The sequence below is a fragment of the Mustela erminea genome, chromosome 9 (genome assembly GCF_009829155.1).
Source record: "Mustela erminea isolate mMusErm1 chromosome 9, mMusErm1.Pri, whole genome shotgun sequence".
NCBI lineage: Eukaryota > Metazoa > Chordata > Mammalia > Carnivora > Mustelidae > Mustela > Mustela erminea.
Window position 1 is genome coordinate 104,927,688 of NC_045622.1, and position 16,880 is coordinate 104,944,567.

The window sequence follows — 16,880 nt, forward strand, 5'->3', positions numbered from 1 at the left end:
TCTTTTGATTTTTTTTTAAATGTTAGCTTAGAATAAGAAATTACTATTGAGGTAGAATTCCTCTTGGCATTGTCTTCCCCTGGGTTACAGAAAACCACTCATTACTCCCACTGGGGTCACCAAGGTAATAACCTTTCTCCCTCACCTGCCCAGAGGGAAACTTGGCATGGCAGGCATCATTTCATACTGAAGATACATCCCAGCCAACTTTAATAGTTTGTTGATTTATACTCATTCATTTATTCCAAGAATATTTGCTTTTCCTCTCTTGTATGCCAACCATATTTTAAGCAAAGATGAGCAAAACCAGAGGCTATCACTGCAGTTCAGGAGCTAACATCCAGGGTGGGTGTGCATCAGTTAATTGGCCATACATTTGTAAAATTACAATCTCAGTGTTTGCTACAAAGGAGAGGTGCATGCTGCCAGCAATGCCTATGAACAGGAACTCTGATCATGACTTTGGGGTCTGTGACTTCCACAGATGGCATGAGACCTGAGAGAGGAATGGAGGGCTGGAAGCCAAGACTGTGGTCTGACCACATGTTTATTTGGGCAACACCAGGGAGGCTCTCTATGTATAAATTTTCCTGCACTCTCCAGGATCCTGTTTCAGCTTCTAGTTTCTTTTCACAAAAGCTGAAAACTCAAAGCAAAACAAACCATGAGGCTGTTCCTGAGTGTTCTGCTGGTCACTCTGGCTCTTTGCTGCTCCAAGGGTGAGTATCATTTCTCATCAGACAGGCACCAGCTCTGGTGAGTACCCTTCTCTGAACTAGGTGAACTGAAGTGGCTTTCCTGTTTTTCACTCCCCCACCCCACCTCCAAAACCCATGCTCTTTTTCTCAGTTCCCAACACCCTGGAAGTTTTAAAAATTATTGCAGACAATTTTTAAGTTTTTCACTGAAACCTCTCTCCTTATCTGTGATCTGTGTTTCAGAAGCAAAAGGACATGGATTTAGGTTTGAATCATGGTTCTGCCACTTACCAGAATCTATCTTCAACAAAATGCTTTATCTCTCCAAGTCCTTTTTTTTTTAAGATTTTATTTATTTATTTGACAGAGATCACAAGTAGGCAGAGAGGCAGGCAGAGAGAGAGGGAGGAAGCAGGCTGCCCACTGAGGAGAGAGCTTGATGTGGGGCTCGATCCCAGGACCCTGAGATCATGACCTGAGCCAAAGGCAGAGATTTTAACCCACTGAACCACCCAGGCGCCCCTCCAAGTCCTTTTTTATCATTTGGTTTGACTCATACCACAAGAGTAGCTATAGCAATGGACTGAGATTAACTGTGTCAAGGGTCTAGCTTTGGCTGCCAAACTGATAACTGGTAGTTCGCAGACATTCTCCGCCCCAGAGTTTTTCAGGTGGGAGTGGAGTCCACAGCTTTTTCACTCATGGATTCAGACTCATAAAATGATACAGTTGGAAGGGTTTGGAAAGAGTTCTCACTTCCAGAAGAGTCAGTGTTCTCTAAGTCTCTGATAATAATCTTCAAGGGGGCTCTGGAAATATGCAGCACTCACTCACTAAATCTACTAGTGAGTAGATCTCACTATATCTACCAGTTTTCTCATTTTCCAGGAGTGTTACCAGTATTTTGTAATAGAACAAGTACACACAGAGGGGTGAGATTTCTATTTATCTAGATTAATTATGGCCAACCGTTCCACAATATTTTTGCATGGCTTCTTACCCTTGATACCAACCCAAACCTTCTTCAGTCTTTCTATTTCATCTCACTCTCTCAAGTCCTCCTCTTTCCCTCTGTTGTCTCTGACTTAAACCTCTCAAATCCTTTGCATAGTTTGACATCTGTTCAGGGGTCCAATCAGAGCCTGGTAGGGTTGTAGCCTACTTGACTACAGTGGTTACAAAGACTTGGAGGGATAGAGAATGCACACTAAAAGAAGAAGTCACTTCAGATTTCCACACAGTTACAGTGGGATCAAGAAAGAGCCCCAGTCCTGCCTCTCACCCTCTTTAAGATGTTCTGCACATCACTGTTGGAAGAAAAGAGCCAGTCATAACTTTATGGATAATCTTTCACCTGTGTTCAAACTGATTAGTTGTGTTTAGGATGAGTTGTGTTTGTATGTTTTTTTGTGTTTGAGGGAGTTGTGTTTGTATGAGTGTGTGTAGCCTTTTAACCATATCTGCATCCAGCGACACGATCTTATTCTTTAGTTTCAAACTAGCATCTTCCTACATATATTGTGAACTTAGGGGCCCTGAACGGCTCAGGTGGTTAAGGGAGGCTGTTTTTCCCTTTCCCTCTGCTTGCCACTCCCCATGAATGTTCTTTCTCTCTCTTCTTCTCTCTTTTTAAAGAAGAAATATTTTCATTTTTTATTTATCTTTTTAAAATTATCTTTTAAAAAATTATTATGCTGAGTGAAATAAGTCAAGCAGAGAAAGTCAATGATTATATCATTTCACTTACTCGTGGAGCATAAAGAATAGCATGGAGGACGTTAGGAGAAGGGAGGGGAAAATGAAGTGGGGAATCAGAGGGGGAGATGAACCATGAGAGACTGTGAACTCAAAGAAACAAACGGAGGGTTTTAGAGGGGAGGGGTATGGAGGGATGTGTTGGCCCAGTGATGGGTATTAAAGAGGGCATGTATTGCATGGAGCACTGGGTATTATATGTAAAGAGTGAATCTTGGAACACTACATCAAAAACTAATGATGTACTGTATGGTGACTAATATAAATAAGTAAATAAATAAATAGGGTAACCTCTTTTCCAGATTAACCCACCCCTTCAAGCTCCCTGGAATGGTCTAACTCTACCATTCACTTAAATATTGATTAGCAAATCTCTTCTCCCCCAATATCCAAGACAAAAAAAAAGGGGGGGGTGTCATTTCATTCAAGCACACAATTGTTTTAAATAAAAAGAAAGACAGTTTCACATGAAAAAATGTTCATCATCACTAGCCATCAGGGAGATTCAAATTAAAACCACATTGAGATACTACCTTACACCAGTTAGAATGGCCAAAATTAGCAAGACAGGAAACAACATGTGTTGGAGAGGATGTGGAGAAAGGGGAACCCTCTTATACGGTTGGTGGGAATGCAAGTTGGTGCAGCCACTTTGGAGAACAGTGTGGAGATTCCTCAAGAAATTAAAAATAGAGCTTCCCTATGACCCTGCAATTGCACTACTGGATATTTACCCCAAAGATACAGATGTAGTGAAAAGAGGGGCCATCTGTACCCCAATGTTTATAGCAGCAATGGCCACAGTCGCCAAACTGGGGAAAGAATCAAGATGCCCTCCAACGGATGAATGGATGAGGAAGATGTGGTCCATATACACTATGGAGTATTATGCCTCCATCAGAAAGGATGAATAGCCAACTTTTGTATCAACATGGACAGGACTAGAAGAGATTATGCTGAGTGAAATGAGTCAAGCAGAGAGAGTCAATTATCATATGGTTTCTTTTTAAAATTATCTTTTAAAAAATTATTATGGAGCATAACAAATAACACGGAGGGCATGGGGAGATGGAGAAGGGAGTTGAGGAAAATTGGAAGGGGAGATGAACCATGCGAGACTATGGACCCTGAAAAACAACCTGAGGGTTTTGAAGGGGCGGGGGGTGGGAGGTTGGGCGAGCCAGGTGGTGGGTATTATGGAGGGCACATATTGCATGGAGCACTGGGTGTGGTGCATAAACAATGAATTTTGTTATGCTGAAAAGAAATAAATAAATTTTTAAAAATAGAGAAAGAAAGATAATTTCAAAATGAAGAGAGTCTTAGAAAGGAGGGATGTGCTTTAAACAGATAAAAACTGAACTAAGGGAATGCCTGGGTGGCTCCATCCTTAAGCGTCTGCTTTCCACTCAGGTCATGATCCCAGGGTCCTGGGATCAATCCCTCATTAGGCTCCCTGCTCAGCAGGGAGCCTGCTTCTCCTTTTACCTGCTGCTCCCCCTACTTATGCTCTCTCTCTCTGTTAAATAAATAAAATATTTTTAAAAAAACTGAACCAGGGGTGAGTAAGCCTATATTCTAGTACTGGCTCTGCTGCTTGCTCTCCAACATGAGGGAGTCACAGCTTCCAAGGTCAGGCATTGTCATTGGCATTATTGTGGGATGAGATCATAAGCCCTCTGGGGTTCCTGTCTAGATCTGACTTCAGGGAGCCAGGGAGAAAAAGTGATTTTCCTTACATTGATTGTAGTTCTGTTTCTTCACCAGCCAATGGGATCACCTGTCCAGCTTTGGTAACTGAAGTGGAAAGCTTCCTCTTTCTAAACATGTCTGTCTACAAGTCTGTACTTCAGAAGCTATGGGACCCACCTCAAGAAGTCATTGAGGCCAAGATGACAGTGAAGGCCTGCACAGATCAGATCTCCTTTGAGAACAGGAAGCTAATTTCAAGCACATTGGTAATTTCAGTTTTCTTTGGGCATAAAGTTGTCACTAGCTGTGCAGCCTGTAGGGCAGTAAGGTTGCAGCTCTGTCAGGGGCACAGGTGGTAGAGGCACCTACCTGGTCACAGTGTAGGTGACATTATACCTGGGGAGATATACAAAGACTTCACAGAGAATCTGGGCATGTTTCTCCTTCTCAGCTCATCTCTTGGGCACAGGTTCCCCATAGAGTACTGAGGAAGAAGACACCTGGGGACACACACAGTTCTGTTGAAGGACCAAAGCCTGGCTGTGTCATTGCCTGGGAGTTTTTCTCTGAGGAAGATCCCCCCTCCAAGTGGACACAATCACAGCAGAATCTCATGGGGGTGTTGGGAGTGTTGAATGGAGAGACAGCTGGAAAAGAGAGAATCCTGCCCTCTATCAGCATGGTGGGCAGCTGGATGGGCACTCTGCTAGCTTCTGTAGAGACAAGACCTAGCCCTCATACCTCAGCCCACTTCATCACTCCTTGCCTAAAACTCTCTCCCTTATCACATCTGTGTCCAGAGACCTTCTTTCTTCTGTCTCCTGAAGCCAAGGGTAGAGGCGAAACACTTCAATTGCATCTTTCTCAAGAAATAAGATACTTGAAAGTGTCTCTTAGGCCATCCACCTCTGGATTTAGGTCATGAGTTTTAGTCACAAAGGCCCACGGAGGCTGGGTTTTCAGTAGAGAGAAGACATGTGCCATCAGGCTGATTTTCCACACCCTGAACCTAGAACTTCTCTGAAAGCAGTATTCCTGAAGTCCCCTTTTACCCCTCTTCCAGTCTCTCACCCCCGTATCTTTACTGCAGTGAAAAATTAAAGTCCTCTGCCCTAGGACAGCAGAGAAAAAATTCTGGGCCGCTCCTCCTTCCATTAGAAACCTGAGTGTTACTCTTGGGTCAACTCAGGCTTTATTTGCCAGACTATGGAAATGAATTCTTCCTTACTTACATCATTGTTGAAATTGTGTCAGATGTATTTAGTTTATCATCCTCCCTGGTTTCCTGCCTTCTGCCCATTCCACTTGCCTTTTTTTGGTTGAAATTTCACAGACAACTTCTGAGTGACAGTCTGTGTTAAGGTTTCATCCTGACAAGCAGCATGGCTGATTTTCTCTCTCTTTCTTTCAGGTGAAAGCCATGGAGAACTGTAAATAAGGAACCTTATGTACTAGTAACTGTCCTGTAATGATGACCTATTCTTCTGGAAAATGTAAAGGTTTCAACATCTTGATCCAATAAATCACTTTCTCTGCACTACTCTACACGTCTTGTTATTATCCCACAGTCTCTGGTCTTGAGTTGGGGTGGTCATTGTCATGAAGTGGCCTTTGGGTGTTGTCAGAAACAAATTTCAGAGACTAAGTATCCAGTTACCCTTGGCAGTCTGGGGAGCAGGGACCACAAAAGGAAATATTTGCTCAGGAATCATCCTACATCAGATTATAGACTTCCTATTCACATGGCCACAGGCAAAAATAAATTTTAGGGTAATGCAGAATTAAAATGTTCCTGCAAAGCTTTCATATGAAATATATCCATAGCCTAATTGTCTGGCTAGCCATGTGGTTCCCAATCACCAGCATCGCTAATATTGTGTCCTTAGCACAACCACAACCAAACTTCTCAGTTCTCACACCATCACTCTGGGTTCAATCCTATGAATTCTCTGGTATAATTTGTTTTCCATCTACTTCTCAATTTTCAGTGAATTTCCAGACTTGACCTTCAGTTAACCTTTTGACTCTGCACATGTACATTGTTCATCAACATCTAGACCAGGTTAATTAACCTCAGGTTAATGCTTTTTCCCTCACATTCTCCCTTGAGTTCCAGAAACCCCATCCAGCTGTCATCTGCACCACTCCATTCAAGACTCCACAGTTACTGATTTCTGCACATTGACTTTGTATCCTGCCACGTTGCTGAATTGCTGTATGACTTCTAGTAGTTAGAAAACTGTACGCATTGCATGCCTGCACCTGTTCTACTTTCCATGAGCCACTCTTTCTCACTAATGTCCCAACCCATGAAGCACCTGATGCAGACAATTTAGATTAGTTTCCACTGGCCACTGCAAAACACTACCACACACGTGGTGATTAACACCAATTATTTTCTCAATATTTGGATGACAGAGTCCCAAATCTATAACATGTTGCAGAAATCACTGCATTAGCAGGGCCACACACCCTCTGGAAGGTTGAGGTGAAAATCTACTGATGGCTGCTTCCAGATTTGATGGGTGGAAACCATCATTCTTTGTCTTGTGTCCCATTGCTCTGATCTCTGCTCTATGAAGTCACACTGCCTTTTCTCTTCTGTCCCTCTGTCTCTTTCATATAAAATATATGGGGTGATGGGGTGCATGGGTGGCTCAGAGAGTTAAGCATCTGCCTTCAGCTCAGGTCATGATCCAGCTATCTATTACTATCAATTATTAGCAATGCCTTTATAATAAATGTGCATTTTTAACACCTCAGAAAATATGTACATTCAAATTGGTCCCTTTTTGTGAAACATATGTCATATTCAGCCTACACACATAGGCCCAGCAGAAAGGATTATGGATCTTTTGCAAACTCTGAGATACCCAGGCTGCAGACACTCTGCTGGGAGGAGCAAAGCTCACCATTTGCATTGCACACAAGGACATCCATGGCTCCATCCCTGGGCACACCTTAGCCTCTATCCCTGAGCACCCAGGACACGAGGCTCAGCCACAATTGTCTACACACCATTCTTTGTGTATCTTGCTGAGTCACACAATTGTACCAGGACAGGTAGGGTTCTCTTTGCCTCTATATTCTCCCTGAATAGGACAGCCTACAAGCCCACCTGTAAGTTCCATTTCACATCTTTTCCTCTGTGAAGCTCTCTCAGATTCACACACCTGAAAACAAATCTTTATATACAGACACACATTTTGTCCTCAACAATACACACACAAATACACTGTTTTACAATGACACACAGACAAACCCAAAAACATACAATATCACACTACCACACAGACAAACACACACACAGCCTTCTGTTATCACTTAACCTTTCTTTGATATCAATATCACAAAGTGCTTTTGAGTAAGTTAATAACACAAAATGACAGATTTTTTTCAGTCACTATTGTTTTTCTAAACTACTAAACATTGACATTCATTGAGCATTCTTATAGGCCAGTCAGTATCCTGGAAGGTTTGTATGTTCTGTCTCTCTTAGTACCTATTAGTAGCCAGAAAGGTAAAAGATTATTACCACCACTGAATGTGACGATGAAGAATGTCTTCCTCCGGTGTTCCTCAATTCTGGCTCTGTGTTAGAATTAGCAAGACAGGAAACAACATGTGCTGGAGAGGATGTGGAGAAAGGGGAACCCTCTTATACGGTTGGTGGGAATGCAAGTTGGTGCAGCCACTTTGGAGAACAGTGTGGAGATTCCTCAAGAAATTAAAAATAGAGCTTCCCTATGACCCTGTAATGGCACTCCTGGGTATTTACCCCAAAGATACAGATGTAGTGAAAAGAAGGGACATCTGTACCCCAATGTTTATAGCAGCAATGGCCACGGTCGCCAAACTGTGGAAAGAACTAAGATGCCCTCCAACGGATGAATGGATGAGGAAGATGTGGTCCATATACACTATGGAGTATTATGCTTCCATCAGAAAGGATGAATACCTAACTTTTGTATCAACATGGACAGGACTGGAAGAGATGATGCTGAGTGAAATAAGTCAAGCAGAGAGAGTCAATTATCATATGGTTTCACTTATTTGTGGAGCATAACAAATAACATGGAAGGCATGGGAGATGGAGAGGAGAAGGGAGTTGAGGGAAATTGGAAGGGGAGATGAACCATGCGAGACTATGGACTCTGAAAAACAACCTGAGGATTTTGAAGGAGCGGGGGTGGGGGGGGAGGTTGGAGGAGCCAGGTGGTGGGTATGAAGGAGGGCACATATTGCATGGAGCACTGGGTGTAGTGCAAAAACAATGAATACTGTTACGCTGAAAATAAAGGGGAAAAAAAAGAATCAACTGTGAAGATTTCAAAAGCAACTCATGCCCAGATTAGCCCTTTCCCCGCCAGGACCGACATATAGATATCTCTGCAGGTAGAACCCATGCAGTCCTCATTTCTTCACCACCATTTCCTTTGGGTGGCAGTGGCCCAGTGATTGGGGAGCAGGTGCCACCCATAGATGGGGGAAAGAGGACAATATACCATGATACTCATGAGAGTATCTCCATGATACTCAGAGAACCTCCAGTATCACCACGGTGGGCACCTTGAGACATTTTGGGTCTTATTTAACTTTTATTTTTATTTAATTAATGCAGATACTTAATATGGATCTCAAACTCATGACCCCAGGATCAAGAGTCCCATGCTCTTCTACTCAGCCAGACAGCTTCCTCCAGCCAGTTTCCTTACTTCTGTAAACACTCAAGCCTGGTAATGTCAGGGATATTCATTAGGTTCACCATTGTAAGTTAATAAACTCAGGGTCTCATATAGGAACATCTTCCTTCATGAGCTACTGCTAGAAGGTGTGAGGAGACATAAAGCAGGACTGCAAAGGCAGAGGTTGGGAGGAGAGAAGTTTATGGAGTGATTGCTTACTAGGGGAAGAGACTCTGTTTGAGACGACTTCTGAAAACGGGTAGCCATGACAACATTGTGAATATACTTACTGCAGTGTAATTCTGCATTTAAATATGGTATAAACAGTAAATTTTATCTAATATTTATTTTACCAAACACACACACACACACACACACACACACACACCTGCACACAGGCACAACCAGAGGCTAGAGCTCTCTGAGGCAGCAGAAAGATAAATAATGGGAGCAGGGCCTATTGTTCCCTCTCCACTGGACATAGTCACCTAGTGTTGATTTTGCTTTTGAGGCCACTAATTTTTCCCCTGACACAGATTACCACTCTCTCCCCAGGCACTCTTCCTCCAATGACTTCTCCCTGCATCCATCTTACTCTCAAGACAAGGTCAACAGTCTGAATGCAAAGCTCTGCTTTTCCCATGGCTTATTTCAAGCAAACTTCCAAAGGTTCTCCATATCCTAGGACATGATGTCCAAGGTCTCCATTCTAAATTTAGTATATTCAGCTTGTATAATAATCAAAACCTCACACTTATCCAAACTTAAGCCTTCTTTCTTTCTCTCCCCTCTAGTATTAGTTTTTCTCTCCTGGATAACCATACTTTCTGACAGAGTTAGGACCTAGAATGAGGAGAGATAAGAAGCCAAAAAAAACTTACTACATGATTCATGTTCTTTTACCTTTAATCCAGATTCTGGGGGCCACGCAGCTCTTTCTGCCATGGACCTTCCATGGGTCTTCAGAAAGTCCAGGTTACCAAGATCTCTTCATCACTCATGGCATTAAAAAAAATCCATGCAATAAAAGACCTCAATATGAGGCAGGAATCCATCAGAATCCTTGAGGAAAACATAGGCAGTAACCTCTTTGACATCGGCCACAGCAACTTCTTTCAAGATATGTCCCCAAAGGCAAAGGAAACAAAAGTGAAAATGAATTTTCACTTCATCAAGATAAAACGCTTCTGCACAACAAAGGAAACAGTCAACAAAAGAAAGAGGCATCGATTCTCTAATTTCCCTTTCTGTATTTTCATTGTTAGTGTATAAGAAAGCCACTGATTTCTGTACATTGACTTTGTATCCTGCCACATTGCTGAATTGTTGTATGAGTTCTAGTAGTTTGGGGATGGAGTCTTTTGAGTTTTCCCTATAAAGAATTATGTCATCTGCCAAGAGAGAGAGTTTGACTTCTTCATTGTCAATTTGGATACCTTTTATTTCTCTTTGTTGTCTGATTGCTGTTGCTAGGACTTCTAATACTATGTTGAACAAGAGTGGTAAAAGTGGGCATCCTTGTCTTGTTCCTGAACTCAACGGGAAGGCTACAAGCTTTTTCCCATTGAGGATGATATTTGCTGTGGGTCTTTCATAGATAGATTTGATGAAGTTCAGGTATGTTCCCTCTATCCCTAGACGTTGAAACGTTTTAATCAGGAACGGATGCTGGATTTTGTCAAATGCTTTTTCTGCATCAATTGAGAGGACCATGTGGTTCTTCTCTCTTCTCATATTAATTTGTTCTATCACATTGATTGATTTGCGAATGTTGAACCATCCTTGTAGCCCAGGGATGAATCCCACCTGGTCATGGTGGATAATCTTTTTTAATGTGCTGTTGGATCCTGTTTGCTAGGATCTTGTTGACAATCATAGCATCCATATTCATCAGTGATATTGGTCTGAAATTCTCCTTTTTGGTAGGGTCTTTGCCTGGTTTGGGGATCAGGGTAATGCTAGCTTCATAGAAAAGTCTGGAAGTTTTCCTTCTGCTTCAATTTTTTGGAACAGCTTCAGGAGAATAGGTGTTATTTCTTCTTTGAAAGTTTGATAGAATTCCCCCAAGGAATCCATCAGGTCCTGGGCTCTTGTTTTTTGGGAGGTTATTGATCACTGCTTCAATCTCATTACTAGAAATCAGTCTATTCAGGCTGTCAATTTCTTCCTGGTTCAATTTTGGGAGTTTATAGTTTTCCAGGAATGCATCCATTTCATCTAGATTGCTAAGCTTATTGGCATATAACTGTTGATAATAACCTCTGATGATTGTTTCTACCTCCTTGGTGTTCGTTGTGATCTCTCCCTTTTCATTCATAATTTTATTAATTTGGGCTTTCTCTTTTTTCTTTAGGATTAGTATGGCCAATGGTTTATCGATCTTATTGATTCTTTAGTTTCATTGATACGTTCTACTGTATCTCTGGTTTCTACCTCATTGATCTCAGCTCTGATCTTGATTATTTCCCTTCTTATGTGTGGAGTTGGTTTGATTTGTTGTTGATTCTCCAGTTCTTTAAGGTGTAGAGACAGCTGCTGTGTTCTGGATTTTTCAATTTTTTTTTAGGGAGGCTTGGATGGCTATGTATTTCCCCCTTAGGACCGCCTTTGCAGTATCCCATAGGTTTTGGACAGAAGTGTCTTCATTCTCATTGCTTTCCATGAATTGTTTCAGTTCTTCTATGATCTCCTGGTTGATTCAAGCATTCTTAAGCAAGGTGGCCTTTAGCTTCCAGGTGTTTGAGTTCCTTCTGAACTTTTCCTTGTGATTGAGCTCCAGTTTCAAAGCATTGTGATCTGAGAATATACAGGTAATAATCTCAGTCTTTTGGTATCAGTGAGTCCTGATTTGTGACCCAGTACGTGGTCTATTCTGGAGAAGGTTCCATGTGCACTTGAGAAGAATGAGTATTCTGTTGTTTTAGTGTGGAATGTTCTGTATATCTCTATGGGGTCCATCTGGTCCAATGTGTCATTCAATGCTCTTGTTTCTTTATTGATTTTCTGCTTTGATGATCTGTCTATTTCTGAGAGAGGCATGTTAAGATCTCCTACTATTAGTGTATTCATATCAGTATGACTCTTTACCTTGATTAACAATGAAAATACAGAAAGGGAAATTAGAGAATCGATTCCATTTACTATAGCACCAAGAACCATAAGATACCTGGGAATAAACCTAACCAAAGAGATAAAGGATCTGTACTCGAGGAACTACAGAACACTCATGAAAGAAATTGAAGAAGACACAAAAAGATGGAAGACCATTCCATGCTCTTGGATCAGAAGAATAAACGTTGTTAAAATGTCTATACTGCCTAGAGCAATCCATATTGTTAATGCCATTCTGATCAAAATTCCACCGGTATTCTTCAAAGAGCTGGAGCAAATAATCCTAAAATTTGTATGAAATCAGAAGAGACCCCAAATCCCTAAGGAAATGTTGAAAAACAAAAATAAAACTGGGGGCATCACGTTGCCTGATTTCAAGCTTTACTATAAAGCTGTGATCACCAAGACAGCATGGTACTGGCATAAAAATAGACACATAGACCAGTGGAACAGAGTACAGAGCCCAGATATGGACCCTCAACTCTATGGTCAATTAAACTTCAACAAAACAGGAAAAAATATACAGTGAAAAAAAGACAGTCTCTTCAATAAATGGTGCTGGGAAAACTGGACAGCTATATGTAGAAGAATGAAACTCGACCATTCTCTTACACTGTACACAAAGATAAACTCAAAATGGATAAAAGACCTCAACGTGAGACAGGAATCCATCAGAATCCTAGAGGAGAACATAGGCAGTAATCTCTTCGATATCAGCCACAGCAACTTCTTTCAAGATATATCTCCAAAGGCAAAGGAAACAAAAGCAAAGATGAACTTTTGGGACTTCATCAAGATCAAAAGCTTCTGCACAGCAAAGGAAACAGTCAACAAAACAAAGAGGCAACCCACAGAATGGGAGAAGATATTTGCAAATGACAGTACAGACAAAGGGCTGATATCCAGAATCTATAAAGAACTCCTCAAACTCAACATACACAAAAAGATAATAATGTCAACAACTGGGCAGAAGACATGAACAGACACTTCTCCAATGAAGACATACAAATGACTATCAGACACATGAAAAAATGTCCATCATCATTAGCCATCAGGGAGATTCAAATCAAAACCACATTGAGATACCACCTTACACCAGTTAGAATGGCCAAAATTAGCAAGACAGGAAAAAACAAGTGTTGGAGAGGTTGTGGAGAAAGGGGAACCCTCTTACACTGTTGGTGGGAATGCAAGTTGGTGCAGCCACTTTGAAAACAGTGTGGAGATTCCTCGAAAAATTAAAAATAGAGCTTCCTATGACCCTGCAATTGCACTACTGGGTATTTACCCCAACGATACAGATGTAGTGAAAAGAAGGGCCATCTATACCCTTATGTTCATAGCAGCAATGGTCACAGTCGCCAAACTGTGGAAAGAATCAAGATGCCTTTCAACAGATGAATGGATATGGAAGTTGTGGCCCATATGCACTAAGAAGTATTATGCCTCCATCAGAAAGGATGAATATCCAACTTCTTTTTTTTAATTTTAATTTATTTTTTATTTTCAGTCATAACAGTATTCATTATTTTTGCATCACACCCAGTGCTACTTCTGTATCAACATGGATAGGACTGGAAGAGATTATGGTGAGTGAAATAAGTCAAGCAGAGAGAGAGTCAATTATCATATGGTTTCACTTACTTGTGGAGCATAAGGAATAACACGGAGGACATGAGGAGATGGAGAGGAGAAGGGAGTTGGGGGAAATTGGAGGGGGAGACAAACCATGAGAGACTATGGACTCAAAAACAATCTGAGGATTTTGGAGGGGCAGAGGGTGGGAGGTTGGGTGAGCCTGGTGGTGAGTATTACGGAGGGCTCATATTGCATGGAGCACTGGGTGTGGTGCATAAACAATGAATTCTGGAACACTGGAAAGAAATTTTTAGAATAAATAAAATTTTTTAAAAAAACAATCCAATTAAAACAAAGAACTCAGGAAAAATTTAAAACATAACCATTGGAAAAAGAATAAGAATGATTTGGAAAACAAAGCAAAATTGTGGAACAAAAGTAGTGGATTTGAGAATGAGACAGACCATGGTGGGAAGAAAATTCTAAAGAAATACAAGTAACTTTCCTAGAAATGAAGAAAATGAAATTGCATGCCCCACTCACTCCTCACATCAATACATATTCCTGTGATACTTTGAACATCATTCAGGGGGAAGGTGTTTTTTTTCAGAAGGAAACACAGGATACATCCAAGGATGGGGAGTAAAAATCAACTCAACACAAGACAGGAAGACACAGAAGTTAGATTAAAAGTTCAGAATCTGCAACCTATGATTGTATATGAATAGAGTTCTATATTAAGTGACAACTGTCACTTAAGCAAGAAGATAAATGAAGAGTTTGAAAGTGCAAATCTTCAAAAGTTATATTTCCAGTGAGCTTTTTCTCAGAAGGTAAGGGAGGATATGCTTTACCAAAAAGAAGGTAGATGAGGAGAGATAAGGCATGTAATCCAATCACACAGGATAAAAGTTTGGTTTTTATGGATGCAGTAGAGATCAGTTTACGCTGAGTGAAATAAGTCAAGCAGAGAAAGCCAGTTATCATGTGGTTTCACTTACTTATGGGACATAAGGAATAGCATAGAGGACATTACAAGAAGGAAAGGAAAAGTGAACTGGGGGAAATTGGAGGGGGAGATGAACAATGAGAGACTTCACTCTGTGGAGGGATGGGTGAGCTTGGTGGTGGGTATTAAGGAGGACCTGTATTGCATGGAGCACTGGGTGTGGTACATAAACAATGAATCTTGGAACACTGAAAAAATAAAATTAAGTTAAAAAAAATTTTTTTAATGAGATCAGTTTAAAACAATATTGAGATTATGCTGAGTGAAATAAGTCAAGCAGAGAGAGTCAGTTATCGTATGGTTTCACGTACTTGCGGAGCATAAGGAATAACATGGAGGACATGGGGAGATGGAGAGGAGAAGTGAGTTGGGGGAAAATGGAAGGGATGATAAACCATGAGAGACTGTAGAGTATGAGAAACAAAATGAGGGTTTTGGAGGGGAGGAGAGTGGGGGTTTGGGTGAGCCTGGTGGTGGGTATGAAGGAGGACACTGCATGCGTGGAGCACTGGGTGTGGTGCATAAACAATGAATCTTGGAACACCGAAAAACTAAAATTAAATTTTAAAAAATATTGAGAATGCAGCAAAACCAGGAGACATAGCCAAAGAAGGTGTAGAGGAGTATGAGGCCATGTGGTGTAGGTCAGAATAGAGACAGATCCAGCACCGTTTTCACAGTGCAGATACTTTATATCAGTTCTCCTATATACTCCTTAGAAGGCCCAGAGGTTTACAACTGTCTTGCCTACTGGTAGCAAGAAAAGCTGGACACCTAGTGGAGGGGAAATTACTGATAAAATATAGAAGATAATGGGGTAGCTATCTAATAAACCATATGTCACATGTCTATGGGGATTAAATACCTAAACGCACATTTCTTGGCAATATGACATTGTTGTAAGTCAGAGTTCTGGTGAATGAACCAAGGAGAATTCACTGGATGCAACAACTAATCCTTGCTTAACTTCCAAATCCAGCTTGTGGCCATAAGTCATCAGATGGATCTAGTCTATATTGGATCAAAGTTACATTGGCTCAAAGTAATGGCTACACCTGGGGAACAAGGAGACTGAGGTGGCCCAGTCCATGCACTGCATGGGTTATCATTTCCCCAAGTCCTCACACCCTCTCCCTATTGTGAAATCAAAGTCCTTGTCTAGGAGCATAAACGAGGTGCCATTAGCACTGGAATGACAGGCTGGTGAATGGTTTTAGTGGGATTTGATCCCTGACTTCACTACATATCCAAATTTAAATGTGCTTCTCCTTCTAAATAGATGTAATAATAAAACATAATCAGTGAAATCCCTGCATAAATACAAAATCTGTCCTGAAAAACAGTTGCACAAAAATTAATTAAGCACCTACTGTATCACTGCCATCACACAAAAACTAGAAGTGCACAGGCAGTACCCTGTAGGAGCATAACAGGGAGGAAGGACCATGGGATCAGAATACTGAAGATGTGAGGAGAGAGCTGCACACTCTAGGGAGATCCCTAGAAATGTGAAGTCACGAAAGAAGACAAGAAGAGTGTTGTCTGTGATGTGACACTGGGAAGGAATAAGGAGTTTCAACCCAGTGGGACTGAGGCAAGGACAGTAGTGAAAGGAGTCCCCAGGGAGCAAAGGCCTTGGCAGAAAACTGGGCGGGGGGTTATGCAGAAATCAACCAGGAGTTCACCTAGGGCAGTTGTGTGAGTTGAGAGCAAGAGAATCCTTTTGAACCATAAGGTGAAAGCCCATAAGGGTCAAACTAAGGAGGTCAATAATGTTGAGAACTCTCAGCCAGAACACTTGGGTCCTTGCCCTGGCTGCCACCCACAAGTGTGGGCTGATGGTCAACTTACTGGACCTCTCTTGCCCCACTGTCTCCAGCTGGGAAGAAATGATATGTCCACCTCATGGAGAGGTGTTAGGGGAGAGGACATGACCTCCAGTTGACCAATGAGCCAGACCCTGGCAATTGGAGGCTCCTCACCCACCTCCCCTTTCCTTGAAATGTAGGTTCCACTTGCCAGCTCCACTCCCAGAAGAGATCCCAAGCAGAATGCCTTGAGATAGTGATGTGGTGTTGAGACCACCTGAGCTGGGTATGTACCTGAACATACCCACTCTGTAAACTTTCTAATTCTGGCAAGTAGGTATGGAGATCTACTTTTCTTGTGGGTACCCAAGACAACCCTTGTATGTAGGCTCCCTTTCTCATTAAAACTGCCACATATTGGGACTCCTAGATGGCTCAGTTGGTTAAACATCTGCCTTTGGCTCAGGTCACAATCCCAGAGTTCTGGGCTCCTTGCTCACTGGGGAGTGTCCTACTCCCCCTGCTTGTACTCTCTCTCTCTCTC

At 41.7% G+C, this 16,880-nt stretch overlaps 1 protein-coding gene across 1 annotated transcript; it reads left to right on the forward strand.

Annotated features, from left to right (window-relative positions):
* The first annotated feature begins 593 nt into the window (after nt 1-593).
* LOC116599581 (secretoglobin family 1D member 2-like) lies at nt 594-5,685 on the forward strand. Its single transcript, XM_032359478.1, has 3 exons — nt 594-719; nt 4,221-4,411; nt 5,557-5,685. Exons 1-3 carry the CDS (start codon nt 665-667, stop codon nt 5,581-5,583), a joined length of 273 nt encoding a protein of 90 aa, XP_032215369.1. The 5' UTR covers nt 594-664; the 3' UTR covers nt 5,584-5,685.
* The last annotated feature ends 11,195 nt before the right edge of the window (nt 5,686-16,880 follow it).

Excerpts from the sequence above, each read along its gene's own strand:
- LOC116599581 (XM_032359478.1), top strand. The coding sequence starts at position 665 with ATGAGGCTGTTCCTGAGTGTTCTGCTGGTCACTCTGGCTCTTTGCTGC. Across the intron at positions 720-4,220 it reads GGCTCTTTGCTGCTCCAAGG|CCAATGGGATCACCTGTCCA; the intron begins GTGAGTATCATT and ends TTTCTTCACCAG. Across the intron at positions 4,412-5,556 it reads AGCTAATTTCAAGCACATTG|GTGAAAGCCATGGAGAACTG; the intron begins GTAATTTCAGTT and ends TCTTTCTTTCAG.